The 27,105-nt window shown below is 46.3% G+C and overlaps 1 protein-coding gene across 9 annotated transcripts in view; it reads left to right on the top strand.

Moving 5' to 3' along the window:
• Window positions 1–27,105, top strand: part of SCML4 (Scm polycomb group protein like 4) — a 76,649-nt gene that overhangs the window by 6,515 nt on the left and 43,029 nt on the right. For 8 of the 9 annotated variants that reach the window (XR_014795578.1, XR_014795579.1, XR_014795580.1 and 5 more), the window contains exon 2: window positions 24,882–25,095. Coding sequence is in view for 2 of the 9 variants with exons in the window: in XM_084890554.1 (XP_084746680.1) it covers window positions 24,940–25,095 (156 nt within the window). In the remaining 7 variants the exon portion in view is untranslated. Of the gene's footprint in view, window positions 1–24,881; window positions 25,096–25,995; window positions 26,094–27,105 lie in introns of those variants that run through there. The other variant, XR_014795583.1, reaches the window with a different exon arrangement.

The raw sequence follows: 27,105 nt of genomic DNA, 5'->3' as shown, positions 1-27,105 counted from the left end.
GGTTCAAGCCAATCATCGGTGCATTTCCCCTTATACGGGGAACTCTTTCTTTCAGATGCTAGAAGATGCTCAGGCATATCTGATTATGTCACTTTCACAGCTCATTTGCAAAAACTCTTCAAGTGGAAAGCTGTGGATAGCTTTAGATTTTGGCGCACAAATCACAAACAAAGCAGGGGAATGGCGAAAATAAACACACCCCAGCTTGTTCGAATGTCTGAAATCACCACCCACAACGTGACCATAGAGCTTTCATTCGGAGTGTTGGTAACATAATTAAGTACTTAACATCGATAATGAGGGCACACTGTACGGTGGGGTCATTTTGGTGCCTATGTGGAAATGGTTACCGGTAATTGGTCCCACAGTGAGGAGCTGTACCATGTGTGCTGCCTTAATGAGACCAGGTGAGTATAGACCCTTTCCAGGGAATTGGGTTAGAAGCTCAAGCTGGTGTGGGATATATGTGGCAATGTGTGGGGCCAGTGCTGGGTGCCGACATCGAGGAGTGGCCTTCTCTCTCTGTCGCCCTCACTTTTAGTTACAGGTTGTGAAGCAAGAACCCAGTAAAGAAGGACACAGCAGAGTTAGGCAAAGGGACATTCAGAATAGTTTGTCTTGTACTTTTTTCCCTTGGAATTAGCCCAAATTTCTGCTAAGGTCAAGTGCTAAGAAGTTGGGTTCTTATTAATTGGCCTGAGACCAGAGTAATGCGGAACAAATTAGAAGTATAATCATTTAAAATATATATATATTTCTGGGCACAAGATAAGTTTTCATGACTCTATTTGACATTTTCCTGCCAGAAGGAAAAAAAGAAATTCCATGTGGCCAAAGACCTAGGCTGGCCCTCGTAGATTTCAAACGGAGGACAGTGTGGGTCTCATGACTTCCTGGACAAAGCTAAGGAAAACCCAAAGTTAAGGAAACACTTTTGCCAAGATTTTTCTGTATTCTGCTTGTGCACTTAGTAGATTGGTCAGTTTCCAGGGTTTCTTTCTCGTTCCTGAAACTACAGATTCAGGGCAGGTTGGGAGCATTTTCCCTGGGCCCACGGAACCACTGACGCCCTAGACCGTTTTCCAGCGGCTCACCCCTCTGTGAACGGTGGAAGGTGAAAACACGAGCTGAAGGAATGAGCGTGGAGCAAAAATGCGTGACATTTGATGGGAAGAATAAAAAGCAGAAAGCCTCTACGCTGAGAAATGTTCTCTGAGTGAGTCCAGCTCTCAGGCTGAATGGGTGTTGACGGCGTGAAGGCTCTCTCCCAGGGCAGGCCTCCGGTGTCCCCAGGCCCTTGGAAGGATGCAGGCGGCACAGCCTCCCTGCTCAGGAGGTGGCCCCTTTCTCCCGCAGTGAGCAGGGCCTCCTTTCCCTGCAGAGCTCCCCTCAGCTTCCTCCTCCAGTGACTTTCTCCCCTAAGGGTGTCCTTTTGGCCCGAGAGCTACACAGAATACACATAAACGGAGCAGCATGGATTTCCAGTGGCCAAAGCCAGTTCAGAGGCTACCCGTGTGATCCAGGACAAGTAGGGTGGCCCAGCTCCCTCCCCTCCTCTCCTCCAAGGGGATGCTGTTCCTGTCGGTCCCCACTGCGGAGGCCCAGTGCCTCGAATGCAGCAAGTGCCGAATACATATTTATTGAATGAATGAAGGAACGAAGGAATGAATGGTTAAAGGAGAGATCATCTCAGCAGGGTGGAGGCCGCACGGTGCTGTGGAAAGAGCGGGCACACTCTCGGTGCTATGACGTCATAGGGTTAACATTTCAGAGGTGGTTGGGAAGGTTACTTCGGGTAACGTCTGTAACATACAGAGGACACCGTCTATGGAAAGGGGCTTTGCACACTGTGATGTGCTGTACAGTGATACTGAATCACATGCTCCCATTTGTTGAGCATCCTGGGCTCAGGGTTGCTGAGGGAAGCACTAGACAGGCTGGATCTTGTTTACCCGATTTAATCCAAACAGGAAGTCAAGGTGGGAGGGGCTGCTTTCCCCTCCATGGTACAGCTAGGGAAAGCGAGGCTCCGTCACACAGCTTGGCAAGGGTGACCTGGCCGTGTGACGTTTGCTGAGTCTTTCTTTTGGCTTTGAACCGCCGACGGGGCTTCCGTGTCTGTCACCTGCGAGGCCGGAGGAGAAAGAGCTCTTTTATGCCCGCCAGCCGAGCCAGCTGCTCCCGCCGGCCGGCGGGGCTGTTCCCAGGCCCAGCCGGTTCCAGAGAGGAAATGATTCCCTGGTGTTTCCACTTGGAAAGACGTGTTTGATCCACAGCAAACTTCTTTTAAAGCGGTTAGGCCCTGGGTCCTGCCAGGCTCCACCCTCATTTTTTATTACAGATGTTGTTTAACTCCCTGCTTCCAATCCTGAAGTGAAATTCCCAGATCACATAACCCATCCACACCCGTAACGTAAGAAGAATCAGTGTCATGTCACAATTGGACTCTAAAGATGACATGTGGCCCACCCACACTGGAGGAGGTGAAACTGCCTCACTCAGTCTACCGATGCAAGTGTTATCTCATACAGGAACACACCCCAGACACACTCAGAACTGTGGCCCAGGCAAATTGACACATCAAAGTCACCATTGGCCCTAACTGGTTTGGCTCAGTGGATAGAGCGTCGGCCTGTGGACTGAAAGGTCCCAGGTTCGAGTTCAGTCAAGGGCATATGCATGTACCTTGGTTGCGGGCGCATCCCCAGTGGGAGGTGTGCAGGAGGAAGTTGATTGATGTTTCTCTCTCATCGATGTTTCTAACTCTCTATCCTTCTCCATTTCTCTCTGTAAAAAATCAATAAAATATATTTTTAAAAGTCACCATCAGAGGTGATGTCCAGCAAAATGCTGCACAGGTTGTATCTACGGATCTGTATTTGCTAAACACTCCTTTGAGCCCTAGACTGTCCCTGTCTCTGGCCTGAGGATTTGGTATTGCTTCATTCTTCAGGACTGTGATCCTCTGAGTCCTTCGCATCATTTCTCCTGAGAGAGTTATCCTTCAGCTTTCTGAGCTGCTTTTAGAGCAGGTCCCTGTGGGTGACTCTTAATTCCGGGGAAGGTTGAGCCACCTTTCAGATTTCCAGCTGCCCCTCTGGCGTGGCCGTCCCCCAGCATCCCACAGCTGGCCGCTTGTTGCCCTGGGCTGCCCACAGAGCTGCAGCTGCAGGTCAGGGTCCCTGCTGGCTCCCACACAGGATCTCACGTCACAGCAAGCTTGGTCCTCCAGTGAGGAAACGTCTGCCCTGGAAGTCTGGTCCTTCGACACCCTGTCTCCCTGATGCTAAGTCTGCCTCAGTGGTTGCAAGGAGCTTAGCTGTGATGTATATGCTGTGACGTCACTGATAGCCCCTGTCTCATGGCCGTGAAGACAGCGGGACATGTTCATGTGCCCCTGGGGCCCTGCTTGTTTGGATGATGTGCCACCATCGAGTTCACGAGTTCACGGACCCACTTTCTACTTTCTGGATTTGTGTCCAGACTGCCCCCAGAAGTAGGACAAACATCTTTAGGACAACAGTTTTATCTGTTTGGACTTTTTGGCCTGAAGTGTTATTGCAGAACAGAAAATCAGCGAGGGTGCCTCAGGGGGATTGACGGAGACACAATCAACGGCTTTGGATTGAGGCAGTTCACACAATGTGCTGCCATCCCGCATGGCCAGGTGTGCCCTCACCTCTCTGCAGCTGTCCGAGGGCATGGAGGCCTCCTCCCGGGGCAGGAGGACTCGTGTAGGTCTCAGACGAAGCAGGAAGGTGGACTTGTATTGCGAGACCCAAAAAGAAGCACAAAAATGCACCAAAGAAAAGCACGTTCACAAAACAAGTTGTGTTCATTTTGATCACACATCTACAGGAACAAAACAGCAGGAATCTGTTTCCTGCACTAGAGGAGAAAACGTGTTCTTAGTGCCTGCCCGTGTGTGCGAGGGGAACCATCATAAAACACCAGAGGCTGGGCGGCTTAAAAAACAAAAATATATTTTCTAACCGTTCTGGAGGCTAGCAGTCCGAGCTATTTGGTTTTCCCTGAGGCCTCTCTTCTTAGCTTGTAAATGGTTACCTTGCTGTGTCCTCACACGACCTTTCCTCGGTGTGTTTGCACCCCTGGTCTCTCCCTCTTCCTCTCAGATCTATTGGACCAGGGCCCGCCCCTTGTGACCTCATTTAACCTCAATTGCCTCTGTAGAGGCCCTATATCCAAATACAGTCATGTTGCTTGTCAAGCCTTCAACATGTGAATCTTGGGGGCATACAATTTATTGCATAACAGTGCTTATCTTCAGATTTCATCTAACAGCCTTCATGCACTTCCCTGTAAACTATCAGTGGCGAATGTGCCTCATAATGGTCCCCTATGACTTAGCAAACACCTATCTTCCCTTCCATGTCAGGTCAGTCACATTGCTGCTGGACTCGCTCCAGATGGCCAAGGGATATTCTTCACAAAGGTTCCAACTCTCCCCTTGGGGCAGAGGAGGTGACAGGATGTCTCCACATCCCTTTTCAATGGCAACTGAAGTCTCCCCTTCTCTCCTCCCCGCAGCAGTGCAAGCTCACAAAGTCCATAAAATGATGAAACTCAGCAGGTTGTACTGGTGGAGTTAGTCTTGACCCCAGGGCTTATGCTGTTGACAGGGCTTCACCTGTGCCTTCTATGCATTTACCTCTCCAGTGACATGTCCCTCTCTCCTCCCCCCGCCCCCCAGGTGGTCAGGGAAATCCCCAAATGCTTTGTGCACCAGTTGGCAGAGGGAGTCTTGAGGCTGCAGATTCTATCTGAGTGAAACGTATTAATTTTATTATCATCCTTTAACTAGATTTTCTTGAATTTTTCAATTTTGAATTTTCCTCTAAGTCCCGAGAGATCAACCTGCTGAAAATGAATAACAATTATTGTGGCCTGAGTTTTAAAATGGATGTTCCGATGCACTGTATTACATTTCCATGAGGTGGTTGACAAACGTCCTTGCAAGGAAACTGAGGTACCGTAAGTTAAATATCTTGCTTCAGGATCAGGTTAGGACATAAACCTCACCTTCTTGACTCATTGGCCAAAGCCGTTGTCTACTGACCTGCCACGTTTTCCAGCAGTTTGGGCACAGGCCATGTGTGAGGCTTGGGCATGGAGAAGCTTGAACAAGCATTGCTCCTAACATAGAACTTGCTTCCCCTTACTCATATTGGATGTGTGAATTGACTTTGACTTTGGCCTGTCACAGTTTCGGTTGACATCGCAGGCACTGAGAGAAAGCACCACGAGGGTCCCCTTAGCTCTCAGAGTTTGTCTTGGGGCCTTTGTTGGTGGCTTTCTTTACCCGCACCACACCCAATGCCCCTGACTGAAGATTTCCAGTGGGTTCTGGGTCCCAATTGGCAGGCAGTGTAGGGAAGGCCCCAGTGAGAGGTTGTGAGAGCGAGTGCCCATTGGCTTTGGGTTCCTCACCTGATAGTGATCTCATTGAGATTGTTGTGTGAGCCCATGCCCCAGGTGGCTCTGCTTTAGCCAGGAATGGCCTCTGCTTGTTAACTGCCCCTCCCCCCAACCAGGTGAGCATGGGGCCTGGCATAGCAAGGAGCTCTTCAAGTTTTCTAGATGGATTAGGGATATATGGACAGAAACGGGTGATTATGTGAAGGGGTTACGAGCCCAAAGGCTTGCTTGGCTAGCTACCTGAGTTCCAGGATGAAACTTTAACTGTTTTAACGGACATCTCCATCTATATGTTTCAAAGGCGCCCTAAACTCATTTTCAAAATCAGGCCCATCATTTGCACCCTTCCCCACATCTTCTCGTTCTCCTTTATTCTGTCTGCATGCAAACTGCGTTCTCAGCTCTCCAAAACAACAGTCTCAGAATCCTCAGCTCTCCTCACGCCACGCCTTTAACCAAGTCCTAATAGATGCTACTTCCAAGCGTTTCTTACACTTCATTTCTTTCTCCCTCCACCCCTGAACTGCTGCCCTTGTTCAGGCCGTCCACAGCCCCTTCACTGGATCACAGCCATGGCCTTCAGCCCTGCCTCTCGGCCTGCAGTCCCCCTCCATACACCCACCTCATGCACTGCGCCAAGGTCATCTCTGTAAGACACAGATCCCCTCTAGTCACTTAACTGCTTAAATATCTCAGAAAGATTCCATTGCTTACATCAATCATTGCCAAATGTTTGGACAGTGTTCTTCATTATAAACAACTCCTTGAGGGCACATCTCTAACCCATGTATATTCATAATTACATACATACAACTGTATTAGTGCACCATATGTATTATATTATAAACATAGGGAGAAGTAGAAATAAGAAGAGGCCACAGGAGGTTTTTGCCCTTCACAGAGTCTCTGCATTTGTCCACTTTCTATTTCCATGCCCTGGAATGAGCTTCCCTCAGCTCTCCAGGTGATAAGATTCTGTGTGCTTTTCCAGACATCACTTACACATGACTCCCCTGACCCCGCTTTTTCACACAGACTTCCTCTGTGCCCCCTCTTGTAGGGCATTTAGATCTTTAACCTCCTCTTGCCGAATGACTGTGGATGAAGGAAGGTATCAGTGTATGTCCATGTGGTTGCCAAGAACAACACTAATATATCTTCCCTTCCCAGACAAACATTCCAAAGAGATGGTTTTTTTTTTATTTTGTTTTGTTTTTGTCTTCATTCAAATTTCGATTACTCTAAGGAACACATGTCTCCTGCAATGAGTGTGGACGCAGGCAGCCAGGCTGACGCAATGTGGGAAGGGGATGATTGAGGGAGACGGCAGAAGGAAACTTCATTCTGGTATCAAGGCTAATTAGGCTAACGTGATTTATAACATCACTGCAGGTGAAGTTTGCGTTTCTGTTCTCCTCAGACTGGATTGAATTTATGGAAATGCTATAGCTTAACTTTTTTTTTTGTAAACTAAGATAATGGAACTGTTCTTTGAGACAAACAACCTGCTCATTTTACGGTAGCATAAATGGAAGATAATTACAGTTTGAGAGAATGTCTCCATCCAGGGCCAGAACCCCAATGGCTTGTCTTGGGGGGTGGGGGGAGTTGCTGTGAGCACAAACTGCCAAGTTTATGGGTGCCACCTGGGGAGATGGTGAGCCTAGCTGAGGAGAGAGCCTAACTCGTTAGATTTTCCAGCCAGTGTTGTACAGGGAACTGTGCAAATAAACATGACAATAACATCGTAATGGGACAAGAAGGGCTGACACAGCATTTTATTAATTTGTGTTCAGCATTAGCAGGGAGCTTTGCAACCCCTGGGCAATGGGACGGGGGCGTATTGGCTGGACTACAGGCATTTTAATGACAGATCCTGGGAATGTCTCTGTGTCAAGGCAGCTGAGTGAGACCTGGCCCCCCAACATTTACCCACGGCGTGCTTTCCTCCTTGCCCTCAGCAGCCATTAAAAGGTCTTACTGGAGGCAGGGGCTGGGAGAGGGAAGGAAAATGTTCCTGAGAAGAGCAGGGCCCCCGGTGGGCTGGCGTCCAATACCAATTAGCTCCTCGGCTGTTAGCACCAGAGCCCTTGTTTTACAAAGTGGTGGCAAAGCTTGACAGAAAGGGCTTAACCCCATGATGGATCTCCAGGCATTTTTAAGAGGCTCTTTTTACTCTTGTTACCTTTTCACAATTTGGCTTAAATACAATGCAAAAATAAAGACATCATAAATCAAAAGCTGTTAGCACGCGTGGCCCCCGAAATTTATGGGTATTAGGCAGAAAATGCGTAGAAATACTTCATCACGTAATTTTCCAATCCCCTAGGACTCGTTTACATTTCCTCTCCTCCCTCCTGATTGCTAATGAAGATCACCGGCTGCTGGCTATGCATGCCTAGGAGCACCTGGGCGCCAGGGTGCAGGGACAACTCTTTCTTTTTTAATATATTTTATTGACTTTTTACGGAGAGGAATTGAGAGGGATAGAGAGTTAGAAACATTGATGAGAGAGAAACATCAATCAGCTGCCTCCTGCACACCTCCTACTGGGGATGTGCTCCCAACCAAGGTACGTGCCCTTGACCGAAATCGAACCTGGGACCCTTCAGTCCACAGGCCAACGCTCTATCCACCGAGCCAAACCGGCTTTGGCCAGGGACAACTCTCTACCACAGAACAAGCTGGTTGATGGCAATGGGGTGGAGAGGAAGCTCTGCCCGCCTATCAATGCCACTGGACAAAGAGCCAAAGAGAAAGACGTGGCAACTGCCCCCAGGTCAGTGATGTGGCCTTGGACATGACAGAGCCCATCAGCAGTGAGCTTCCTCCCCATTTCTTTCACCGGTTGCCTGGGCATTCATGGGAGATGGTGGGAGTAATTGGAGGTAAGGGACCCACTGCCAGGCAAGGGTGGGGACTCCATACTCAAAGCCAGCCATCTCTGCGGCGCTCCAGGAAAGCGAGTGCTGGCTGTGGAGGCCTGGCTCGGCCTGGAGGACTGTGTGCAGAGGTGGGCCTCCAGATGGCCGGCACCAAGGAGCGGAGCCTCCCAAGTGAGGCCCTGGAGGGCAGCTATCGGGGCTCACTCTGTCAGTGAGGAAACCAAGTGGTGGTGTTATTGACATTTGTTCGTGAACTTGACGAGTAATTATTGAGCGCCTCTAGTGGGCGAGGCACATGGAATGATGTACCTGGCCCTGCAGTTAGACAGTCAGGGGAGAGCTAGCTAATTTTAAAAAGTAAACGGATGTGGGTACACATATCCACAGGTATGAAATAATGTGTTGTGTTTTGATCCCAACTATGAGGTCTCCTTAGAATGCTCAAGCAACACAATGCAATTGGGATCTAGTGCACGTTCTCTTCTGGCCCTTCTGGCCTCCCCTTTGGACATCATCTTGCATCTGAAAGGCTGAAATGAAAATTGAGAAGCGAAGCCCTGGGCCACCTTGACTTCCCGTGGGGCCTGGACTCAGACAAGGTGGGCATTCTGCCATGACTTAATTTTGTAGCAAGCTGTTGAGGGTTATTTTATTTATTTTTAAATTATTCTTTTTGAGTTATGCAAGTTGTACATACACATATGCATGTTTAAAATGAAAATAAGCAAATTTGTACAGAACCCACGTGGCTGTGCTCTCAACACAGCAGCTAGAGTGAGCCTTTTGCACGTGAGCCACGTCACTTCTCTGCTCAGCTCAGAAATGTGTGGTGGCCCCGCCCCTCGCTCAGGGGGAGAACCAGTGCTCCTAGTGCCTATGGGGCCCCATTCTCTCTCTCACCTCCTCTCCCTCCCCTGTGCCCAGTCTCCTGGCCTCCCCTTTGCCCAGTCTCCTGGCCTCCCCTGTGCCCAGTCTCCTGGCCTCCCCTTTGCCCAGTCTCCTGGCCTCCTACTGCTCGGGACACACCAAACGCACACCACAGCAGGGCTCTCGCCCTTGCCACTTTCTCTGCCGGTCACTCACTCAGCTCTATGTCTCACTCTCTAACTTCCTTCAGGCCTCTGCTAAGTATCCTTTGCAGGGACAGGGAACGTTTTTCTGCCAAGGACTATTTGGATCTTTATAGCATCCTTCGCTTAATATAATTCACTTACTATAAATTGATGTCACCATGAAAAGCTCCTAGGTCTGTTGAATTTTGAGTCCTGCCTGCGGCTGTCTTGGCAGGGCCAGACCTCAGGCTTTCACATGTGGCCTGCAGGCTGGACGTCCCCCGCCCTGCCTCGGAGCGAGGCCTTCCCACCATCAGTACACAGAGCACCTCCACTGCCACCGTTACCCCCCTTAGACTGATCTATCTTAGAGCAGTGTCACCCCTGGCTTGCTACCCAGTGTTTGCTTGTTGTCTGTCTCTCCCCTTGGAATCTGTGTGCCATGAGAGCAGAGACTTTCTGTTATTGTTGATACTACAGTCTTCGTGTCCAGAACACTGGCCCATGGTAGCATTGAAATTCCAATATTTGTTGAATGAATGAGTGAACCATTGAAGATGATAATAAAAAGTAAGAACTCTCCCCACCCTTTAATGTGCACTCTCACTCCTATTCCCCCTTTGAATGAATCGTAATATAAATATCTGTGTTTTCCGATGGTCTTAGGCTCCACAGCAGCGGTTCTCAACCTGTGGGTCACATTACAATTCACTAACAGGAGCAAAATTACAGTTATGAAGTAGCAACGAAAATAATTTTATGGTTGGGGGTCACCACAACATGAGGAACTGTATTAAAGGGTCGCGGCATTAGAAAGGTTGAGAACCACTGACTTAGAGGCTTCTGCTCCCAGGTAGGATACAGAAGGATGCGAAAGACGTTTGGTCCTGGGAAACGATAAGAATAAGCTGGAAAAGGAAACGGTTCTTTTCCATAGCATTGGCCCAAAGTGACGGATACCATAAACCGTGGTGAACTATCTCCCCGAGAAAAACGAACAGCGGAGAGGTCACACCCCCACACCTGGGGGACGGGCAGGTAGCGGTAGATGCAGGAGTGGGGATCCCCAAGGAGCTGCTCGGTGAGCCGTCTGGAAGGCTGACGGGGAGTGCACCAGACCTGAGAGGGAGGGGGGCAGGGGTTGCAGGAGTGGGGACCAGTGACAGTGTGGCCTGGGTCTGGGATGGAGGAGTGGACATGCTTGTGACAGTGGGTGCAGCTAGGGAGGGGCTGGAACCTGGAACACCCTTGGGTTCAGTCAGAAGACATAAAAACACACCAGAAATTTGGATCGGGCAGGTTTACTCTACAGAATTGCTAACTGTGCGAAAGGTGGTTAGCTGCTGAGAGCGGAGCGGAGAGCTCTAGCATGATAACTGCAGAGAACAGCAACTATCCCTGAGGACGAAGGGAAAGGAAGTATGAGGAAACTGAGTCAGACCTCTGCGGGGACAGTGTGGACACACGCTGGAGAGTCTGCTGCCCAACTAGAGAACTGCCCTCCTGTCCCAGCAACACCGCCAGGACCCCTGCAGACAAAGCCACTTGCCACCAACAGGAACGCTAAGCAGGAGAAGGGGGAAAGGCCCTTCTTATATGCAGCGTCTCCAGGGCCTCCTGATGGCCCTGACAGCCTGCCCCTGGGGGGAGAACCGTAGTCCGTACGATCCAGTAGCACAGAGGAGGGCAAAGAAAGGCGGGCTTGTTGCTGACAAGCAATACTTTAATAAAGTGGCACAAAAGCACACCCATAAAAACCCCAGTAAATTCATCTTCCCTTTCTGAATCGTGCTGAGACAGCATCAGTGGGAGGTGGCTGTTCTGCAGAGAAAAAATGTGTAGTTTTTAGCTTCTGGGGCCCTGAAAGAGCTGAAGTCAAAGGTAAACAAGAAAACAGAGGAACGTGGTTGGGAGCTGGGCAAATCACAGGCAAATGCAATGTGAACAAAGCTGCAGCTCGGTTCACTCCCGGGAAGACGGAAAACCACAGGACAGAAGAAAGGGCTTGCAACTCTGGGGCATAAACAAGACTAAGGGAAAAAAATCATGCTCCATTCTCCACTGCTCTTCTACACATGATTCCTGGAGTACAATTTTAAAAGTAGATGTGCCAAAGAGCAAGAAAATGCTACTTATGATGAAGAAAAATACACAGACAATCTACAGATGACCCAGCTATTGGAATGATCAGATAAATATTTTAAAATAACTATTATAAATATGTTAAATAATATAAAAAATGGATATTTTAGGAGAGAAATGGGAACTAAAATTAAATAAAAACAAGTAGAAATTGAAATTCTAGAACTAAAAAGGAAAATATAAGATAAAACACTTGTGAAAAAACTAAAAAAGTCATAAATAAAGGGAGAAATATACAATGTGTATGGATTATAAGACTCAATGTTAGCCAAATTTCAATTCTCCCCAAGTTAATTTATAGGTTCAATGCATTTCCAATCAAAATGTCAGCAGGTTTATGACACTTACATGAACATTTAAATGTAAATTAAGACATAAACTTGAAAAAGGAAAATTTGGAAGACTCATACTACCTGATTTTAAGACTTATTATAAAGTAAACAAGAGTTTGGTATTGGCATAAGTATAGTCAAATATTTCAATGAAATAAAATAAATCGTCCAGAAATAGACTCAAATTTATACGATTAATTGATTTTGACAAAGGTACCAAAGCATTTCAATGGGGGAAAAAAGTATTTTAAAAAGTTGAGTTGGAATGACTGGATGTCTGTATGTGGGAAAAATGAATCTTAAACCTTATCTCACACCACACACAATAATTAATTTGAAATGAATCATACACCTTAAGCTGTTTATTGGTAAAACCACAACATTTTTTAAATGAGAAGAAAACAGAAGAATATCTTCACAACCTTGGGATGGGGAAAAATTCTAGAAGAGGGCACACAAGCTAATAATCATCGAACAACAGGTTGCTATTTTTGGTTTCATAAAATTTTTTAAAAATCTGCTTATTGTCAATGATTTGCTCTCATGAGTGATGTTTCTATCTCTTTCCCTTCCTCTCTGAAATCAATCACAATATATTTTTAAAAAGGAACAAAAGTATATATGAAAACCTGCTTATTAAAAGACACTATTTGAAGAGTGAACAGGCAAGCCACAGACTGGGACAGAAGTTTTGCAGTTACTGTATAGAAGACAAAGGGCTTGTATCTAAAATATGTAATGAACTCCTATAGCCCAATAGTAAAAAAGACAATAAATATTTGGGCAAAAACTTCAAACAGAAGATACACAAATGGCCAAAATACACATAAAAAGGTGCCCATCACTTTGTCTGCTCATCTAGGCAATACAAATTAAGTTCCACCCCCTATACGGCAACCAATATTGGTGTAAACACTGGAATACTGTTTGGCAGTTCCTTATACAGTTAAACACAACCCCATGACCCAACAATGCTGACAGGCTCTAATGTCTTTACTAAATTGGGCTGCTTAGAATTTGGGGTTTCCCCAGATAGAAGGATGCAACTCACCCTGTAAAGAAGTGACAAAAGAGATGAAAGCAGAAAGAATGGGATCCCATCTGGTTGGTTCACAGTGAGAAAGACACCCTACTAGAAGCGGGGAGGAGGAACCCAAATGGCCTATTCTGCAATTGTTTGGCTTGTATCAATATTTGCTTTTTCATGGGTTTCCTGATTATTCTTATTCTTATTATATTCTTTTGTTACTCCTCCCTTGAGGATATTTTCCCATTGATTTTTAGAGAGAGTGGAAGGTAGGGGGAGAGACAGAATGGCAACCATCAATTGGTTACCTCCTACAGGCATCCGACTAGGGCTAGGGATTGTGCCTGCAATCCAGGTATGCTCCCTTGACCAGAATTGAACTTGGGACCCTTCAGTCCATGAGCGATGCTCTATCCTCTGAGCCAAACCAGCCAGGGTGGTTTCCAGTTATTGGGGCTGTGTTTGATGTGCAAACAGGGCTACCTGTCCTGTAGGATAATAGCCCTGTCTGCAATATGTGGTATGCCATTCAGATTGTCTCGCTGCTGATGAAAGGAAGCCCATGAACCGTTGCTTTCCTCCTTCAGGTTAGAAGGATCTTAGATACTGAGAATTCTGAGGAGCCCTTATTTTAACTGAATTTAAATTCTTGATGCAATGTGAGAGTGAATAATTGACCGGCTGCCTCCTGGACTCCCCCTACTAGGGATTGAGCCTGCAACCCAGGCATGTGTCCTTGACTGGAATCGAACCTGGAACCCTTCAGTCTCCGGGCCGACACTCTACCCACCGAGCCAAACCAGCTAGGGCTAGCCTGAATCTTTAAGGGAATTTGCTCCTGAGAGCCCATGTTCCGATATATCTGTGAGGACCAAGTTCCTTTACAAGAGCTTAGCAATGTGTTTGACAATCGATTCTGTATCCAATTATTCCCATTCAGAATCCAATCTATTTTAAAAATTGGGAATAAAATATGCCCATCTGTTCTTCCTATACTTCTCTCCTTCCTAGGATTTCTCAGAAATTTCCAACAGCTCTGAGACCCTATCTGTAAACTCCTGCTGGGCAGGAAGGGTATTTTGTCGGAGCCTGGAGAAGTTTAAGCTCACTGAAGTGAGTGACAGCTGTCCATACCTCACCCCACCTCAGGCAGCTGTCCCCTCTCTTATATGTGCTCTGCCACCTCCAGTTTGATATCCTTCCCCTTTCTGCTCTAAACAGAATGGAATAGTCTCTGAGCCATTCTGTGAACACCCTGGTCTACTTCAAGCAGTAGGCTAATGCTGTCCTTGTTCTTGGTTGAAAAAGTCAAAGTTCACCCAAAGACACCCCTGTGTTCTTTAGTGCTCTCTCTCATCTGCACTCCTCTGCACGTTGATCTCCAAGGAGACGTCTCTTTCTGGCTCCTGCAGTAAGGATGCGAGATTTGTCCTCACTGGACCAGGTGTGCCTGTCAGCTGCACCCACTTTTCTGTCTGTGCTTGTCCTGAGCCCCTTTGTATCTCCAGGGCCCGGTGCAAATGCCTCACACCTAGTGAGTGTTCAATAAATATTCATGTAGCTATCGATTTTTAAAAGGTAAACTTCGAAAGCTAATTAAGAATGGATCTACCTGCTGTTTCATGGCCTCAGGAAATCTTGGAGGAGCGAGGAGATCTGGGAAATTATCCAGGAAGCCTCTGCTTGCTGGCTGCTAACCCACTGTAGAGGGAGCAAGACAGAGGCCATCTCTTTTCCATATCTTGACCTTTCCTTTAGTAACCGACAGGTGGAAGTCCGCAGCTGCATCGTGGTATTGTCCCCTCCCTCCCTTTCCGCTTACGAGTCAATCAGATCATATTTGCTGAGGACTCATTGTCCGAGGGGCCCCGGGAAGTCACATCAGCTTTGACCCGGCCCAGGTACTGAGCAGTGATGACATCGCCGACTGTCTCAGGGAGCGTGTGAGGCTGCCAGGCTTTCTGGTCTTGAGGAGTCAGCTTTTAAAATGTAACATCTCCCAGCCAGAAGCAAAGGCCTTGGGGGACAACACCCTGGAGTCTCAGCTGCTAACATCTAACAAGGTGCTGGTGGACAGAGGCTGGGCTGGGCCGGTGGATAGAGGCTGGGCATTACTCTGTGACCTCTCGCAAGACACTAGCCTTTCGGAGCCGTCATCTGAGCAGGGCTGGCAGACTCTGTACCTGTAAAATGGGGGTACATAACAGTACTTGCTTGGAGGCTTGTAGTGAGAATTGAACAAAGTAATGAATGTGTGTCTGTATACTTCATCAGTTCATTTGTTATTCAGCCACTATGTTTCGCCTTGTTGGCTCTGTGAGCTGGGCCCTGTGTGTAACTTGCTTACTAAGGACTGTACCCTAAGCAGAAGAACACAGTGTGAGGGATGTCACGGACCAGTGCTGGCGGGGTTGGGAATCCTGCCTCAAGGGCTGTGCTGGGGACCCAGGGGTAAACTTGCTGCTCTGCTGTGGGCTGGCCGGCCTGGGCCATCCCTCCCCGCTGGACTGAATGTGTGGTATGGCTGCTTCTCATTCTCAGGGGACTTGCTAGTGTCACCAAGCGCAGAGCCATCCTGGGACACTGAGACAGAGAAGCCGTGTGCTGACAACACAGACATACATGGAGAATCCAGCTACACAACACGCCAGTGTGTGTGTGTGTGTGTGTGTGTGTGTATGTGTGTGTGGTGTGTGGTACTCAAGGAGATACAATGACACATATGTGGTCTGTTTCTCTTCACTCCTTCTGAGAGCGTCTGGTATGTCTTCATGCCCCCAGTGGACCAGCACATGAGAGGTGCCCAGAAAACATTCGTTGAATGATTGAAGGGATAAGTAAGAGGAGAAAAGTCTGTTGCTGTCCAGTGCTTCTCTTTTGGGGCTAAGAAGTTGCTTTTTGGTCCTGGTCTTATAGTATTTCCAAGGCTACGGGGCCGCTAAGCTGTGTGGCCATCGGGATCACTGGCCAGGTCCCCCACATGTCCTTGAGGGGGCAGAGGAGGGCTGATGCCCTGACCACACCTAACAGGACAATGCAAAGCCTTTGTGATCCTGATGATCAGAAGCTAATCAGCGCTGCATCTGGTTTTCCTTCCTTCAGTGACAAAGTTTTCCAAATCCTTCGTCCCTTCACCCATTCTATCCCTGACCTCAATAATTCGCATCCCTAATATTTGAAGTTTTTCTTTGTAAAATAAGGGAGAGCGTGACCCTTGTGTGTAGTGACTGCATATACGGGCGATGGATAGTGACAGTGCCACGCACCAGGTACCCCCTTTCCTCCTAGCCACTCAGTTTCCTTGAGACCTCTGAACCCCCCTCCCCATGCCAGGTGTAAGTAACAGCACCCCTGGACCCCCTGAGGCAGGTATAATCTAGCTAGGAGGTAGGACTATTTCAATGTCTGCAGGAGGGGCCGAGGAACGTGGTGTTCTCTGGATGCATTTGGGTATATTTCATTAGCTTGGTAAATAGAAATCAGTGATTTTGTATCATGTTGTCTTTGGGGCCCCTGAGAACAGTTGGTTGGGAAATAGAGTTCGTACCAGCTCTCTGTTCTTTGCAGAAGGAACAAAAGATGAGAATCACTTGTCCAGGAGCGGTGGCAATTTATGTCACACAAGGCTTGGCAGATATGATGGGCTCTCACAGCCATTTTCCCATTGGGCCCTCAAGGCAGCTGGTGATGTGACCCTGGCAAGTACTGGCGTCTCATTCAATAGGTCAGGACACCGTGCCCAGGAATCATGCTTCTACTCTACTTCTCACTGCGACTCGAAGCCACTCTCCTGATCCTTGCTTGCTGGCTCCCGGTCACTTTCTCCTCCTACTGGCCCCTTGACCGCGGAAACATGGTCCTTGTCTATTGGGGAAGCAAACATTTCAGCTGCCAAACATGGAGAAAAAAAACTCAGTTTCAAGATAGCTGTGCGCTTGCTTTTGACTTTCACTTCTAAAATGCATCTCTCCTTGACTTGCCCAAGAAGCGAGGGCATTGGTTTCTGGGTTGTTGTCACTTGTTTTCTGCTGACTGCTGTATCGTGTATACATGAGTCCAAGTGGCATTTTTCTTAGTGAGTTCTTCCAGGGCAAACATTGGATTGCTAGTCTCTTTACATAGCGCTGGAGTGTGCCTTAGATACTTCAAGGTTTTGCAGACTATCGTAACGAAGATATCATAGTTACACATTTCTCTACTTTAGTCTAAACAATCATGATTGTTTGAAAATGTTTGTGTTGGAAACGTCACTGCCTAAAGAAGCTATGTGTGAAATCCTTGAGGAATTCACAAATCCCCAAGACTGGTGGCTGGATTTGCACGGTGTGAGGTGTTGACTTAGAGAGCTGTGATTTGTGCATATGAATCTCATTGTTTTACTGTTAAATCTTTAAGAGGTTTTCTCAGGAAAGTATTTTAAAGAAATCTAGGTGTACAATTGGTTCATATTACGAGAAAATCATCTTGAAAAGAGACTTTCTTTGTAGATAAAGATTATGCCAGAAACAACCAAAACACTAAACCGCCAGTACTTTCTCAAAACTAAATGTGAAGTATAAATAGAGAACAAAACAGGAAATAGTGGTTTGCAAAAAAAAAAAAAAAAAAAAAAAAAAAAGAAAGAAATAAAAAGAAATACTTGTAGCTGCCCGAAAAGTGCCTTTCCTTACAGTGTAGAATGCGAGATCTGAGACAGAGTGACAGTAGTTCTGACTTCACATCCTAGCAGAAACAAGCATCTGCCAGCAAGCACTGCCTCTAATGATCTTTTAAGTTATGTGGGTCAGTCTGCATGCCATAGGCCCTGACTTACGGAAGGGTGTTCTTCTGTCCACCCAGTCATCACATGCTCAGCGAACTGATTGGGTTGCCTTATACCATCTAAGCTTTCATCTGCTAGTGTCATCTCTTCATATCCTATAGACACTTGGGAGATGTGGCTTGAAGGGTTAGGTCCTTCTAACCAGCTCCATTGCCAGCTTCCCCCGCCCCCCATGCTGCCCAGGCCTGACTCTGGGAGACAGCTGTAGGGATTTGTGCCAAGAGCCCTATGGTGGGATCTGATTCCTTCCCTCTAAGGAGTGACCTCATGAAAACTCTCTGGTCTCAGCTCCTCAATGATGAGTCCAAGGACAATAATGCTTATTTCACAGAGTTGTGAAAATTAATAGAAATGAAGTAGGTGAAGGCCCATCTTGAGGTAGGTGAAGGCCCATCTTGGTATACTGTGGCTTAAAAAAAAATTTTTTTTTTTTTTAAATTGATTTCAGAGAAGAAGGGAAAAGGAGAGAGAGAGAAACATCAATGATGAGAGAATCATTGGTCCACTGTCTCCTACAAGCCCCCTACTGGAGATCAAGCCCACAATCCTGGCATGTGCCCTGACTGGTTTATCTTCCTCATCTACCATATGGTAGCATGCATCCAGGCTACAAGATAAACTGAAACATTGATCTTGAAGACCATCGCTCTCATTTTTCTTAGCTATGATTCTGCTGACCACCACCACGGCAGAGGCAGCCTGTCTCCTCCCTCCTCCAGGTCCCTCCTCACAACCATGCATGCGGGCAGGTTCCCAGGTCTGGCCACAGGTGGGCAGATTCCATCTTTTGGGAAAGTAGGAAAGATAGGACGTTTCCAAAGGGTGCTTTCTACAAGCTTCCCATTCTGCCGGATCAGCGATTGACCTGCCATCCTTTCCCATGTCTGTCTGTCAGGATCTAGCAAGGAACTCTCTTCAGCATTGGGATTTAATTCTGGGAAATGGCCGTATGATGATGAAAAAGCCCCAACAGGAGACTGGACCATGAGCCCCAGTCCCTGTGGTGGCAGCCACCTCTAGTCTAGAGGCGCAGAGGGAGGAGGGATGTAGCAGAAGGCAAGGCCAAGCCACCCAACAGGGTGTGCACCGTGAGGCTTTCCAGTGGGAGCTGGCAAAGCAAAGAGAAAAGGTGACAGTTTCCCTTGTCTTACCCATGCCAACTGCACCCTCCAAACTCAGACCAGCACCGCTCTTTGGGCAAAACACAGCAAGCAGCTGTCAAGAAACCTTGAAAGACAGCTCGGGGGTGGAGGTAGGGGGTTGCTTCTTTCACACAGAGAATTGCAGGGGCAGGAGGAGAGATGGAGCTGAGGGAGAGAGGCCGAGGGCCAGCCCACAGAGTCTCTCAAGGGCTGTCTTCTGAAAGGATGTCAGCTGAAGGGGAAGGCCTGTTAGGGTGGCGGTCAGGGTGGCAGCCAGTCCCTCCCAGACCCCACCTGCTTTCTCTTGCTCTCTGAAACCGCGTGCTGAGGAGCAGCTGCGTCCGGCAGGCCCAGGTGGTGGGACTGGAGTGGGACACAGCTTCTTTCTCCTTCCTACGCCGGATGAGGAGAGGGCAGATCCCAGCACACAGGGAGATTTAGGCAACAGCTCAGCCGGTAAATTATTCATATCTCTGTGGTGTGCTGGCTCTCATGCTTTCAGATACAGTAACGTTTTCCCAAACCCTGCAGGTGGTAATGGGTGCTTCTCCCACTTCACTGCACATATTCTCTGCTCTTGGTTTATGTGTGTTTCCTCCTCCCCCTTCAATAGATGAGTCTTGGCTCTCTGTCACCATCTGCTGCACCTCAAAGTGTTCTTTTATGGGTGCAGGGCAGGTTCCAGTACTGGGAGACTTTTACAAGTTCCTGCTAAGGGTAGGACGGACTCCACAGGCTTTTAGCGCTCCTGCCTTCATAACAGGAGGCCATTGTAAGGAGGCAGGAAGAGCCTGCACCCCACCAAACTATAGGGCTGAGAGTCCTACCCAGGACAGAGGAGGCACCTGCGTGTTGAAGTCTCGGGTGCCTATGGGCATACCCGGAAGCTTCACCTCCTATGCTGAGAGAGGACAAGTCCGCACATGACCCCTCCTCTGAAGACATCTGATGGCTGAGCACCTTTGAGTATTCTGTTGCACCCATTTGTTACCTGGTTATTTATTGTTTGGGACAACTGGGGCTTCCTTTTTCCTGAGTCAATCCCCGTTTTTCCAGGAGTAGTTGGCTTATTGAGAATTTCTTTATACTCATTCATGTCAATGTAGACAGGTAGAGACTTAATAGAACAAAACACCTGAAGATAAGCTTTTCCCTACTTATTAAAATCAGCAAAAATAACTGATATTTTACTCTATTCACCCTTCTTTTATATGAAAATGAGCACAACTAGAGTTTTGTGACCTTACCAGAGTCTTCTGAGGCTCATAAAGAGCTCTTAGCCTTTCACAAGCAATTACTTCAACTCACTATATTACCATTGTTGTTGCTGCTGTTGATTCACAAATTGTTACAATTTGCTTCTTTGTCCTTCTAACACTACCCTTGATATTCTTTTTTTTAAAAATTAAATTTGTTGGAGTGACATTGTTTAATAAAATTATATAGGTTTCAGGTATATAGTCCATTCTCTGTGTGTTCACCGCCCCAAACCAAGTCTCCTTCCAACACATTCACCCCCCCTTTACCTTCTTCTGCTACCCCCTTCCCTCTGGCAGTCACCATACTGCTGCCTGTGTCCATGAGTCTTTCTTTTTTCTTTGCTTAATCCCTTCACCCAGTCCCCAACCCCTCCCCTCTGACAACTGTCAGTCTGTTCTCTATATCCATGATATCCTGGATATTCCTAAATCATCCTTGATCTGTTAATAATAAGATGTTCCATTGTAATCCTTACCTTTCTCTCTCTACAAGATATGGAATCAGTTATTCTAGTTTTATTTAGAGAAGAGAACAGTATCAGAGAGAAACATGTGAGCACTAGGTAAAATGAGTATTGGCCCAATTTTAGTGTCAGAACCGGGAAAAAATGTGTATCAAGAGAATGTATTTCCTCAATTTAACAGAATATATTGCTGTCCCTCTTCCTATGGTATGAAGTTTCCATTGACCATCAAAGTGTTCTTTTATATTGATATATTTACATCCCAAATTAAAATACCTCTGACCCCAGCTGTGGGCTGCTAGCCCAGGTGAGATGGGTAACTCCCCGGTGAATGGCATTGTCACAGGTGCCAGGTGCACTCTGTGGGTGCAGTATTGCACCAGGTGGTGTGAAAAGCAGGGTGACATATGAAATATGGCCCCTGCCCTCCAGGAATGTACAGAAATCACTTATGTGAGTGAAACAATGAGAAAATGATATCAACTATCATTTAACCAGTGCTTGCTGAAACTGGCGGTGCAAGCAATAGATGGGGAAGGAGTTGAGAGAAATGAGAGTGTGAGGAGAAGCCAGAGGGCCTGGGCCACCTTGAAGAATGGTTGAACTTTAGATAAATGCAAGGTGTACCTTATCACTGGAAACCACCTTCCACACAGAATTAAGCATCCCCTGGAGCATGGCGTTAGGTTGTATATGAGGCTGCTGACAAACGAAGCACAATAGAGACACTGGCATATGGGGAATTGAACATGATGCCTAAGAATGAGAGAAAATAGATAGGATTTTGCTGTCCTTTTGAAATGGCAGTGAGAAAGCGCATTACAGCAAGGTCAGAAACCCATTCCATGCAGTTCATAGAAGGAAATACCTTAGGGTGCATTAGGAGTCTAGAGACCCTTGTAACTTCTATCTCTTAATGCTTTTAGAAACAACAGAAGGCCAGTGATCCTGCTTCCTGTCTGGCTGACCCATTCTTCTCCATGTACCACCAAGTACCCCTGCACAAACCTGTTCCATTACCAGTTCTGTGCATTTAACTTGCCCTGCTTAGCCGGGGAATATCTTACCTCTGGCGTCACCTTCGTGCGTTTTCTGTCCCCACTGTTCCCAACCCTGCTAAGAGAAGTGATTTCTTTCCTCCATGGTGCTCTCATAGCATTTCATATGACACCTCTGTGCTACTATCTATCTCACATATTATTATTGACTCTCTACTTGTCTGCCTTTTCATAGTTAGTAAATATGTTAGGAGATGTACCTTATTTATTCTCATCTGTAATCCAAGTGTCTAAGCACAGTATTTGACACTCACTGTGTAGTCAACAGATATTTGTTGGATTAATTGATAAATGAATGAGTGAATGAATGAGTGGATACATTTCACTGCCATTTCAAAAGAATAACAAAAAACTATCTATTTTCTCTCATTCTTGGGCACCATGCCTCGGGATTGACTCTTAGGTGACTCCAGGGAATTGATGTATACTTTTGGATTTGGTCATTCCTTGTTTTTGACCTTGATAGAGCTACCATTAATTTTCAAGCATTAAATTGGCAAGACTAACAGGTAAAATGTCGTCCCTAAATTCATAGACCAAATCTTAGTTTGTCTTGGTTTCAGTTGTAATATTTCCAGCCAAGCCTTGTTTTGATAAGAAAAGGGAGACTTGGGAAACCAGCTATAAATCACTTGATATAATATGTCAAGTCATCATTTAACAACTTCATAGAGGCAAAACTTGGAGATCCAGAGACTCAATGATGAGGCTGTATTAGGAGCAGAATCTTCTAATGATTACTATACTAAAGCTCTTTGCTACCAGATGGCTTCCAAGTGCACAATTGAAAATTGTTGTGATAGTTCTGAAATGATTGGCTGTATCAAGTTGTGTGTCCATGGCTAGGATATCTCTGGAGATCATTTGAGGTCTTTGGAGATGATGGGAAATCTTTGGGGAAGGACAGTAACCCAGCTGCCACCTGACCCCACCTGGAAGAAGGTGATATTAAGGAGGGTGGTTATCTCTGTTTTTGCTTTCTTTTTTGTACTATTTTTTAAACCATAGATATAAAAATAGTATAAAAATTAATAATGATTGAACAGTTTCCGTTCTATGGAAGTTTCTATTGGAAACGTGTGCTTCTTATTCGGCCTTTTTTGCTTTCTTGTTTTCTAGTGGTTTTGGCTCTTGATCCACAGAACTCCCCTGGTCACTGCTTTAACACTCCAAAAAGGCAAAGAAGATTTTATCACCAGAAAGATCAGAGAAGACTTCTTTCTATGCCTAAACATATGCAGATTTATCTATATCTATATACATAAAATATATGACTAGAATCATACAATATAGACTATTTTGCAGTGTTCATATATGCGTGAGTGTATGTATACACGCATATATACTTAAAATTACTAAGTATTATATTTTACAAATGTGAAATAATATACTAAACTCAGGCTGTTTGGAAAGATATTCTGCTTGTGTCCAGCGTTCCACTATTACAATTAATATGCAAAAAATATCCTTGTTCATATATCTTTGTGTTCTTCCCAGATTATCTTCTTAGGAGAAATCCTTAGGAATAATATGGCTGGATTAGGAAGTGTGCATGTGTGAGTTTTAAAGAGATTTTCAAATTGTCCTCCTTGAAAGGTTAGCTAATTTCTACCCCTGCCAACCGTAAATAATAGTGCCTGTTCCTCTCCCCCTTTGCCAATAGAGTATTGCCAGGATTATTCACATTTATCAGTCTGAGAGCCACAAGTGATATCAATTCACTTTTTGGGGAGGTTACCAGTAAAGTTTAAAATATTTTCATGTGATAATTGACCATTTATTTCTGTTTATCCTCTCTCTTTCACATTTTTAAATCAGAGTCCTTATTTTCATTTTAATAATTTAAAGACATTCTTTGTGTTAACCTTTTGTTGGCCCATATGTAGCAAATAGATTCCTCATATTTTCAATCATTTTCATGATTTTACTTTTACTATATGAAAACACTTGAGTTCTATGTAGTTATGTCTACCAATCTTTCCATCATACCTAGATTACCTAAATTTTCCATCAAAACAAGAGAGTGCATCACCATCTCAAGAGTATGAAAATTCAGTCTGGTCCCTGCCTACTGCCCAGACAGAGTGTAGGGACTGCTTCTGTCATCTTTCCCAACTCTGCCTGCAGCCTTTTGAGCAAGAGCCTATCATTTCCACTGTTCGATACCACAGAGTCTCAGAAACTAATTTTATTACCTGACATCATTCCTGAGTAAAAGTCAAAAGCTCTATCACATTTGCCACATTCCTGAAAATTCCAGAAACTCTGATCCCTGAGCTCATGGTATTGGTTGTGTTCTCTGGGTTGGGGATGAGCAACAAGATCTTGCTGAAAAATTTGGCCAACTGTACTTGAGAAGCTTATTGTTGGTATTTTTAATTATAAAAATATTATAGTATGTGGGGTACTACTCACCTGGAAGAATGGATTTTCATATGGTAAACAGTTACCCCGAGTCCTACCATCTTTGCCATTGGTAACTTTTTAGCATGTTTCCTTTTGCTTCTTCACTATATACCTTTTTGTGTAATTGAGGTCATGTTTATGTGCCATTTGCGTGATGCTTTTTCCCTCAACACCATATTATTAAGGATATTTTTAAAGGCTTTTAACTAGTTGATTGTTTTATTCTGTAGATAAATCAACTATTCCCCTATTGTTTGTTATTTGGGCTGTGCCCGTTTTATTATTGCAATTACAAATCAGGTTAAAATAAATATTTCCGTATGTGAATCTCTGTCTACAATTGGATGGAGGGATACAATTGACTTTTATCACAATTGATTTGCACTGTTAAATTTCATTCACGGGGGGGCGGGGGGGGGAATATTGTAACATTTTACAACCCAACCAAAGGGATAGGAGTGAATATGAGAGCATGATTATATCTATTTAATATTATTATTCTATCAGTTCAAAGTTGAACTAACTGTGGAAACTGAGATACGGACAGATAAACTTGCCTCGTTGCTGGTAATCCTATCAATTGTGTTTGGCGTTGGGAATCTGTTGTCCACTCCACCTAACCAGGACCTTTCCTACTTCACTCGAGACCCATGGAAATGTGCTGTCCTTGAAATTAGACCAGGAGCTCAGCAGCACCATAAAAGCTTCTACTGGTGTCTGGCTCCCTCCTGTATTTGGTCTCCCCCTCCAATAAGGGGTGGTATGGCCAAAATCACCAAACCGGATCCATGTTTGCCTTGCAAACCAAACAAACACTTCTATTTCTGTTTTGCTTTGTGTCTGGACTGACTCTTAGCACCTCTTCTGCCTGTGAGGGATTTGTCACTTCTCCTGCAAGACTGGCACCGGCAGAAATGCAGTCTCAGAGGACCCCTGGGCGAAAGCGAGGCCGACCCCCACTGCACTCAACACCCGTGACGATGGCAGTTCACAACCTTTATTCTGCTTCCGCTGGTTCTTTGCCAGCAGTGAAGATCCCAAAGAAAAGAGGGCGGAAACCTGGGTACAAGGTACGGCTCCATCACCCCCTTCCTCCGCGGTGCTGCCGGGCTGGGGCACGGGTGTGTGGACAGAGCTCCGCTGGGGAATGTGAGGAAAGGTGGGGAGCTGGGGAAAGGCGGGATCCATACTCTCTGTCGGTGGAGCTGTGAGGGACGTGGCCCCGTGGGTACAGGGTGCATGCTGTTGCTGTCACGAGCATTTTCACAAGTGGACAGAGCAAATTATACCAGATGGGGGGAGCTGTCAGGCGAGACCATGTTTAGGGTCAGAGCGAAAGACACATTAGGCAGCCTCACCTCTAAAATAATGTTTCGGACACTGAGCTTTCCTCTGACTGTGCCTTTTGGGGCGGCTCTGGAAACCGCTTCCCAGAACTCATTCGTCATTTATTTTAATAGAAGCAGATGATGTCCACGAGTCGCTCACACTAATAACGAGAGCAGGCGAGTGTCAAAGGACACAGGAGAGTGTTCCCCAGCAGAGCCTCAAGGAGGGGACTCATCCTGAAAAAGCCGGGTGTGAATTCATGGTTTCCTGCTTATAAAAGCTGTTGACGTCATTTGGCTCCAAGGAGGCGTCTCAGGCAAAGTTAAAATCCTGTGACCCTTTTACGAATTAAGATGTGGAGCGTAAATTCCCCACTGTGACTGCAGTCACAGGGAGCAACCCAGACCCGCAGACGAGCTTCACCCCTAAGATGTGTTAGCAGACCCTGCCGGAGAGGAAAGACCAGCTTGTGCCCCATAACCCTTTGGGCATCAGAAAATGAGCTTCAGGAGTTTCCATTCATTTACTTGTCTTGAAATAAAGAGCTTATGTTTCCATCTTAAGATCTGAATGCTCAAACCAAAATGCAAATTGGCAATTAACTCCCATAGATTTGGGGAAATGTATGGAAATTATTTCAGGTGAGCAGAGAGACGAAGCTTCCGAAGAGCTGGTTATGAATTCAGCCTTCATCCCTTTGGTTCTCTGCACTTCTCCCAATTGCTGGAAATGAAAAATGGTGGGGGGGGGGGGGGGGGGAAGCGACTCAAAGTTATTTGGGGGTCGTTGGTTTTAGGAAAACTTTTTAGGTAAAGTCTTTTGTCACTGGTTATTTTTTAAAAATATATTTTTATTGATTTCAGAGAGGAAGGGAGAGGGAGAGAGAGATAGAAACGTCAACGATGAGAGAGAATCATTGATTGGCTGCCTCCTGCACTACCTCAACTGGGGATCAAGCCTGCAACCCGGGCATGTGCCCTTGAGGGGAATCAAACCCAGAACCCTTCAGTCCACAGACCAATGCTCGATTCACTGAGCTAAACCAGCCAGGGCTGTCACTGGTTATTTTTTCTAATGAAGGACCCCCCTTTTCCTCATGGGCACCTCAGCTTCAGAACTGTCTCTGAAGCTGGCCCAGGGCAGGTCTCCCGCTCAGCTACCTGCCCAGTGGCCCGTGGCTGGGAATTGCATCTGGAAGGCTGGACCGGGCAGGCTCTCTGTTTATAGAGCCAGGGAGTGAATCCAGGAGCCGAAGAAGAAACACACTGAAAAGCCTTCTCTTCTGTTTGGCCTTTCTCCTACTCCCCTGGGAGCTGTGACCCAAGAATGAAAATTACTCTCAGACACAGCACTTCTGGAGCCAGGAAAAATGGAAAATTCACTCCATGGAATGAACCGGACTTTGCAATTTTTCTGTCTCCTACAAAAGGGCAGTTTTCAGTGCTCCGAACACTCAGGGACACCTCGGGGCAGGAAGGAAGAAAGCTTTGGGATGCTAAGCAGGCGCCGCAGGCCCGCACCAAGGCTCATGCCCATGCCTCACACAGTTTCTTGCTAGAGTCCACCTCCCATATATTAATACTTGGGGAAATGGGTGGGGATTATTTCAGGCCAGCAGCTCCCAGACAGCTCCCCAAGCGTCAGTGAAGAATGGCTCCCAGCCAGGTGTCCGTCTGCATGAAGTTCCGACCCACTTATGACACGAGAAAAGTAAGAACCATCCGAAAGGCTTCATAAAGCCAAAATGATTC

Source organism: Pipistrellus hanaki (assembly GCF_964339955.1).
Source record: "Pipistrellus hanaki genome assembly, chromosome: 7".
NCBI lineage: Eukaryota > Metazoa > Chordata > Mammalia > Chiroptera > Vespertilionidae > Pipistrellus > Pipistrellus hanaki.
This window is presented reverse-complemented; position numbering and strand designations above follow the sequence as displayed.